This window comes from Pecten maximus, chromosome 9 (genome assembly GCF_902652985.1).
Source record: "Pecten maximus chromosome 9, xPecMax1.1, whole genome shotgun sequence".
NCBI lineage: Eukaryota > Metazoa > Mollusca > Bivalvia > Pectinida > Pectinidae > Pecten > Pecten maximus.
The window spans coordinates 20,222,582-20,231,341 of NC_047023.1; the positions used below are offsets into that span (position 1 = coordinate 20,222,582).

Below are 8,760 nucleotides of genomic sequence, written 5' to 3' on the forward strand. Positions count from 1 at the left end.
GTGTCGCCTTCATTTAAATATTGTTGCACAGCTTCCAGAGACAACATGATTGGATATGTATTGCTACTTCTGATGGTATTTGTTTTTAAACATAAAAATCATCTTTATTTTGATTTAACGCTGTTAAATAAGATTGTATTGTATTTCCAAAAATTTCATATCAGTATTTGAAAAGCTTATTGCGATTAAGGGAATTTAATTTAAAAGGGTATATATAAATTCAATGTTCATTTTTCACGTTACGGTTGCACGCATGGTAACAAGATATGTTATAATATATATATCATTTAACAGGTTTCAGAAGCCAGCTCCATTATCATCGACGAAGACGAGTATGTCTGTAAGTTGACATTTTTTCATTGATACTTTCGACGGACATTACTTTGTGACATGTTAAGTAAATGTAAATGTTTAAATATTTTGTTAAATCTTAAATATTTGTAATTTGCCTGTAGTTTGTGTTTGTAAACTACTTGCGACGTATCTGTAGATTACTTAATGCATGTACCTTTAAATAATTATAATATGTAGATGTGAATTAATATGTAATTCATCCTTTCCAGGCGCTTCACTACAAAAGAGATCCTAAAATATAGATTATCTAAAAGTTTAGATATATACTTTTCATATTTCACGAGGATTCTGTAAAATATTATTTTCATAAAATATCCCCGACAAAATACCATTTAGTATAATTATTATAAATCATTATATATGTAGAGAATTGATACCGGCTATCAATAGGTACTACAATCTGTTGACATACCAGGTGTTAATGCTGCATTTCGACCTTCATATCACCTGGCTTCGTAAATACTAATTACGTTTCTTATCAAGCCTCCCGCTGACGATTTGATCTCGCTCCTGGCTTTTTCACGAGGGTATAAAGCCTTTCCCCAGCAGTTTCCATCGTACATTATATATTGTAGCTTTCGTTTCGATATTAGGATTTATCCATGCGTGTCGATACTATTTCAGGGTGCGATGGTAACCCGGCGGACATCTTTTTTCTGGTAGACAGCTCCACAAGCATATGGATCAAGCATTTCCGGATGCAACGTGAATTCCTAAAGAACATTGTACAACTGTTCCCGATAGGTCCTACGAAAATGAGAATAGGACTAGCTCTGTTCTCCGACCGGTACTATCGGGTCATGCGCTTCAACCAGTACAACAACACAAATGACCTACAAAGAGCTATTGGACGCATTCCGCACCTATATGGATCTACCCATACGGGAACTGCACTCCGGAAACTCCGCACGAGAGAATTCCCGCGTGCGCGAAAGAACGTCACCAAAATAGCTGTTGTTTTAACAGATGGCGTGTCTTTCAATGTGAAGGAGACAGCTAAACAAGCTGAACTCTTAAAGAAGACCGGCGTGTTCGTTTTCGCTGTTGGCATCGGTAAGAAGCCGAAAATGAGCGAACTCCGAAAAATCGGAAGTGAACCATCCAAACAGTTTGTATTCTCTGTTGCTGGGTTTGAAGTTCTGAATGAAATCCGAGGAGCGTTGGCTTATAAAGCATGCAGAGGTAAGTGTATTGTGTTTATTTAAAAATGACTAAAATCAAATAGAAGTTTAAAATATAAATTTCAAAATTGTTGCACAGATGTTTTTATCTCCTTAACATATTTCAATGATATCACAATGTATATAATTCGAGATGAAGTGCTTCAAACTTGTCTGTAAAACGCACATCGATATAAGTTGAGGCACTGATAAAAAAACCTGACAATTAAGGTATTTCCGACTTCACACAATATATGCATGTACTAAAAATAATTATGAAAAAGAGAAAAAGACAGAACACGAAAAAGATTGCATGAACGATAATTAAAATATATATTTGGTCATTGTTGTAATAAGTCCCCTACCGGTGAAATCGGGGGACTATAGGTTTCCTCTCTGTCTGGCTTGTACATTGTACATAATCCTTATGTACTTAATGCCAAAGTTTGCCAGCGTTCTAGTGGCTTCATCCCTTGGTGGATTTTGTCAAACTTCATTCAATGATAAAAGACCTTAATATCTCGGGCACATTCATGTTTAAGGGGTTTGGGGTCAAGGGCAAGTTCACTGTTTCTGATTTTTAATTTTAGCAGGGGCCGGTAGGTGACATGTATTGCTTTAGCAATACCCAGTATGTTTGAGAGTAAAATAGTGTAGTAAGCAATCATTGATCATATGAAATCTTTCACGTTACAGAAAAAAATATTTTGGCCACTCATGTCTAAGAGTGTGACATCTGATGACCGATTATGTCATACAACTATCTCTCATGTCCAGCACTTATTCCATTTATTGTTTAAATATATAAAAATATATAATTTAAAATAGCATTCTTTGTTTACTACTCAAATGTTGACGAAAAACTGCATACATACAAGTCATGAAACCCAGTTTTGTTAATGTATTGTTAATAATTAATGCTTTTTTTTACATATCTAATATCCCTTTGTGAACAATCAGATCATTTAAAAACATGCAGTGAATGGCATATTGAATTTGTTTTTGTCGCCAGGCAGAGAGTTATCGATTTCAAAAAACATTTATTGATAACTTCCTTCTACAACATTTCAATCCCTAATTAATGTACAAAATAACCTTGTTGTGAGTAATTAAGCACTGCCATTATCCCGAAATACAGGTTCGAGCTACACGTCTCGTCCTTATTATCATTAAAACAGACATTATTACCTTATTTGCTGTGACGTTGGGATCATCAAACCCAGCGATCTCCTGTTATATGTTTTATCACGTAATTTGTCATTTCTAGCTAGACTAAGCGTTGTACATATCGAGGTATGACGTGGAAGTAGGGCTTGGGAAATGTAGCTGTTGCTCTCATTGCATTCTTTGTAAGGGCCAACTAAATTTTCGATCTCTTCATTCGAAACAACTTTCTTCTTTACGCTACGGTTGTCACTGGCTCACTTTTGGCCTTCAGTTGCGCGACGTCCTTTTCAGAAAAGTTCTTGGTTCTGTTCCGTGGTCATGACGTACATATATTTATACATTTCTAATGATTGTTCCTACTTCACTTGATTGCCAAGCTGCACATTTCCTGAATTTCTCGTTTAGTTTAATGAGTCTAATTTCATTTCTTAACAGTAACACCGGAAAAGGTTCTGCCTTACTGTGCTGCACGACGTCCGACCGATGTCATGTTTGGTTTTGAATCAGCTGCGATGGGCACGTACCGATCAGCGCATGTCCGGAACATGATCGCTAATGTCACAGGTTACTTTGGTAACATGGATGACGGGACTATGCAAGCAGGACTGTTCCGGGGAATATGCAACGAGAAGGACATACATCTAAATGAATACAAGTCAAAAGATGATTTTGTTTCTGATTTGCAAAACGCCACGGGGGGAACTAGAGACATCTTGCACGATATGAAGGATACAGGATATGCAGCAGCATACGGCGGTCGAGAAAATGCGAGAAAAATAGCTGTCATTTTTATAGACGATAGTACATCTGATCTCAACCGAGTCATTGAAGAAATTGTTCAGGCAAGGTCAGAGGGCATAGAAGTTTTTGTTGTTGCCATTGGCGACGACATTGACCTTAATGACCTTGTCGATGTCCTTGACAGTCCACCAGAGGAACATCTAGTCACTGCGTCGACACACAAAAATCTTGACAACATCCAGGGTTCCTTCTCCGATATGCTTTGTGACAGTAAGTACAATTTTCATTATGCCAATACACATTTGCTGAAATGACTTCATTATATATAAACAACAGTATGTATATTAGTATTGCTTTAATAATAACATTTATCGGGGAAAAGATATACCTAAACCAACAGATACGATTTAATAAATAGTAACATCAAATTATACCATCGAGGTAAGGGTTATATAATATGAAGGCCATATTGGATAGACAAAGACACAAATAAGCCATGGATAATATACCAATTGAGACATTCTATACAATTACACTTTCACCTTTAAAATAAGGTCAATGATGTATTACTTCTTTACTATAGCGATAGAAGAGGAACCCACGCCACCACCTGCAGCATAGACGCGGTTATCTCCCTTCGAACAGACTGGTTGCATTATAACTCGCCGATGTCCACGTCATACTGATACTCGGCGACTGCCATTATAATTTGTCTGAAAGCGTTATTATTTTATTACATTATAATCTCTCTCACTCTGTTGAAATTCCTCATTCCTATATCACTTTTTATGAATAGTTTTCAAAAAATATCTTAATGATAAACGATTATTGGATCGACCTAATACGATAGAATTAAAGAATATCTTATTTGTGAAATTGTTTCTATTTTTTCATCAATAAATCTAGCATTGAATTGTTAAAAAAAGAAACTGAAATGAATTGTTCACCAGTTGGCCCTTTTCTTGTATTCAAATACACAGTAATACAATAGAAAACTACATCACAAACACAACGAAAAATAATATATATATGAAATAGAGCAGATACACGGGCGGATTTTATAATAATAGTTATCTCCCTTTCCATGCATTCTGTTTCAAAGCGGAAGCATTGTTTGCTTTTGATAAGACACTTTTGAGCTTGCTCCTCTATTTTTAGATAAGTACACAATACGTATTGTTAATAAAAACAAAAAAAACAATAAGAACGAAATATCTAACATAACATGTTCAATTAAAGACAATGTTCACGCACTCAATCGACATGACACAACAGTACAGTCCTGTAGGTTGGAGATTAGGTGTAGAAGAGGAGACTGATGTGATTATCATTGTAGAATTCGGGGTTTGTTTTCGTACTCTTAGATTGTAGACAATATAGTAACCAAACTCATTCAGTTGCATCAATTTCAATATTTGGATCTTTATTAGTGTAGTTAAAGTTATTTTCCTTACTTCAAAGAAATTGTACCTGCTGCTCCCATTGCATGATCGTAAGAGGCGACTAAATTTGGGATCTTATCTTTCTCTTCTTTCTTATCAACTTTCTTCTTCCTAATGTCTCCATTGATAATGTCTCACTTTTGGCCTTTTGTTGAGCATTCGCCCCTGTAAGGATGGTTCTGGGTTCTATCCCCTGGCCGAGACAATCATGAGTCTTTAAAAATGGTAGTTGCTACTCCTGTTTAGCGCTCAGCATATTAGGAGTAGGACGACTGGTTCGCCCGTTATCAGTATAATGTGACCGGGTGGGGTGTCCTGCTGGGTGTCTTCGGGAGTATGTTTCAGTGAGGTAGCACTATAAATCGGCAAAAGTTCCGACCTATCACAATGAGACCAAACACAAACATACGGCAGCCTTCCAAAACACACATACGCACTTACCAAACTCATGCATGTCGCACGCACGGGAGGCCGTCTTTAAATAATCTTGGATGTTGATAGGACATTAAACAAATAAAACCAAACCAAACCAAATTCTTTCCTTTCCTAAAGCCAATTTTGATAATATTCATTCAGGAAATATCCATCAATAAGTTAGAATTACGATTTCGTATGTCGGAATTCACCGCTCCCCCCCCCCCCCCCCCCCCCCTCCTTCACAGAATAAAGAGGTTCCAGTCGTCTAGTGATTCTCATACCAGGAAATAGGCCCCCAGATCTGATTGGTTGATAAATTCAAAGACAGACATATCCGCATATTTAAGATCCTGCAGATAAGCGGTAGATAAATAGAACAAATCTGGGTGTCATACTATGATATATACGGCCATGAAAAATGTATTTCTTAATATGAATCAGCAGGATCAGAAGAAGAAGAAGAAGAAGAAGAAGAAGAAGAAGAAGAAGAAGAAGAAGAACGCCTGTTAAAGGGGATGTAAAAAAAAAGTCTAGATGCATCAAATGCTTGAACAATATAAATATAATTGCTTGCTGTTCACCAGACGAACAAACAAAAATCGCTTCTGTCCCCGAGAGACAATCCATCTCAACAGTCAAGATATTAACAGGCTCTAAGAGGATAATGTTCCTATTAAAATTCGCCTAGCATTCTAGTCATATATGATAATAAAACGAACCATTTAATTTATTTATATCTTCCTCTGTTAAAACATTTTAATATATGTTGCGAACGTCAAACTTTGGAGAGCATGAACGTGCTGTTTTTGGGTAGTTTTTGCGGTGTGAAGTCCCCTACAGTCACATGAGATAATATCATACAGTGTTTTATGAGTTTGCAATAAAGTGTGCTCATATTTACATAGCTGGCTACAAATGGATAGACGGATATCCCCCCAACATAGTGAAAGACATAAATTAAAGTCGTACAGTATTTTCGTAAAGACGCAATAAAGTTTATTCGTATTTATCTAGCAGGCTCGTCATATAGGACTCTTCCACCGCAATCGTACAAATTCAAAGAGAACAAGGCGAATTCCCCTTTATTTACGATTATGTTTTGAAGGTAATATAATATCACTGGTACAAATGTACATAGCCCTACCCGAGGATTACACTTTTCTAAATTATGCCCATGCAAATCTTTAAAATAAAACTGTAGACATTTCCGCTTTCAAGTAGTTACATGTAGGTCGACTCTTAAGACGGTATCGCTCTTTAAGTGATGACGTAATCGTATTGTGAGTGATGACGTAATCGTATTGTCAGTGGTGACATTTGTATATGACATGTTTCTCTACAAAGCTGAAGTTTACTAATGACGTAATGGAAAAGATATCAATTCTTTTCTTTCCCTACCTTGGATTTATTGTATCCCTGGTTTACATAATAGTGTTATCGATACATAAATTTAAAATTATTTTCCTTTCATAGCTATAACTGACAACATTGTATAGCATAGTATAGCCATGAGGAAGTAAACAATTTTCTAGATTTCAAATGCGACATATTTCGAAGTGAGTAATTCATTTTGCTTATTATATCAGTGTAAGTGTGACTTCTTCCGTGCGTTTGGGATTTCCACAAACCAGATGTTAAAAATTATTCATATGAACACTTGTTGCTGGGAGAATAAGTGTAAGTACACGTATAGATATTCTCGTTACTTAAAGGGACTATATGGTTAGAAAACACTATGAGAAAAGGATATAAAACGTTATTTTTTCTATGAGTATGTTACAAAACTAACACTTTCTGTTAATTAGAAAAATTAAAAGTCACTGCAACCATTTATGATAGATATATAAAAAATAAAGAACAAACAACAAAGTTGAAGGTGTAGGCGCGTGTATCGCTTAATTATTGCTATATCTTATTATTCATAGGCCGAATTCTACAATTCCTGACGTTGAAATCTAAGGTAATAGTCCCTTTAATAGATGATATGAATGCTATGAAGAACATAAACGCATTTTATTACAATGTATATCAGAGTACATTATTGACACTAAATTCTCTAGTCTGAAGAGGACATAGCGATACTCTTTATGTATTATATAGTTTTGATAATTCCATTAACTGTATCATACCGCAGTTATATGGAGGAGGCTTACAGAGACTTTGTCTTATGTCCCATCCTTTTAATTTATTAAATTTAAATTTAAATTTACATATGCGTCATGGTTACTTTACATATTTCTTTGTGTAAACAATTCATCATAAGACTATATAATAACATTTGGTCTACTGCCAACAATGGAAACATTACTGGAAAAAAATGACATTTTGACTATAAAAAACGTCACGTGTTTCACGTCTGCCATCTGAGCCTAGGTAGTAAACCATGGGAAAAGTAGAAATCTCAATACACCACTTGTACAGGGGTGCTATCTTTGTATTACAATACACCAATTGTAGAGGGGTGCTATCTTTGTATTACAATACACCAATTGTACAGGGGTGCTATCTTTGTATTACAATACACCAATTGTACAGGGGTGCTATCTTTGTATTACAATACACCAATTGTACAGGGGTGCTATTTTTGTATTACAATACACCAATGTACAGGGGTGCTATCTTTGTATTACAATACACTAATTGTACAGGGGTGCTATCTTTGTATTACAATACACCGATTGTACAGGGGTGCTATCTTTGTATTACAATACACTAATTGTACCTGGGTACTATCTTTGTATTACAATACACCGATTGTACCTGGGTGCTATCTTTGTATTACAATACACCAATTGTACAGGGGTGCTATCTTTGTATTACAATACACTAATTGTACAGGGGTGCTATCTTTGTATTACAATACACCAATTGCACAGGGGTGCTATCTTTGTATTACAATACACCAATTGCACAGGGGTGCTATCTTTGTATTACAATACACCAATTACACAGGGGTTCTATCTTTGTATTACAATACACCAATTGCACAGGGGTGCTATCTTTGTATTACAATACACCAATTGTACAGGGGTGCTATCTTTGTATTACAATACACCAATTGTACAGGGATGCTATCTTTGTATTACAATACACCAATTGTACAGTGGTGCTATCTTTGTATTACAATACACCAATTGTACAGGGGTGCTATCTTTGTATTACAATACACTAATTGTACAGTGGTGCTATCTTTGTATTACAATACACCAATTGTGCAGGGGTGCTATCTTTGTATTACAATACACCAATTGTGCAGGGGTGCTATCTTTGTATTACAATACACTAATTGTACAGTGGTGCTATCTTTGTAATACAATACACCGATTGTACAGGGGTGCTATCTTTGTATTACAATACACCGATTGTACAGGGGTGCTATCTTTGTATTACAATACACCAATTGTACAGTGGTGCTATCTTTGTACTACAATACACCAATTGCACAGGGGTGCTATCTTTGTATTACAATACACTAATTG

General features: G+C 35.8%; 1 protein-coding gene across 1 annotated transcript; it reads left to right on the forward strand.

Moving 5' to 3' along the window:
* The first annotated feature begins 13 nt into the window (after window positions 1–13).
* On the forward strand, window positions 14–4,298 carry LOC117335115 (collagen alpha-4(VI) chain-like). Its single transcript, XM_033895036.1, has 5 exons — window positions 14–75; window positions 295–340; window positions 979–1,536; window positions 3,117–3,692; window positions 4,006–4,298. Exons 1-5 carry the CDS (start codon window positions 46–48, stop codon window positions 4,041–4,043), a joined length of 1,248 nt encoding a protein of 415 aa, XP_033750927.1. The 5' UTR covers window positions 14–45; the 3' UTR covers window positions 4,044–4,298.
* Window positions 4,299–8,760: the final 4,462 nt, after the last annotated feature.

Bases quoted from the DNA above. Each gene is read 5' to 3' on its own strand.
- LOC117335115 (XM_033895036.1), top strand. From the start codon at position 46: ATGATTGGATATGTATTGCTACTTCTGATG. The intron at 341-978 runs GTAAGTTGACAT...ATACTATTTCAG, and splicing joins CGACGAAGACGAGTATGTCT to GGTGCGATGGTAACCCGGCG. The intron at 3,693-4,005 runs GTAAGTACAATT...TCTTTACTATAG, and splicing joins CTCCGATATGCTTTGTGACA to CGATAGAAGAGGAACCCACG.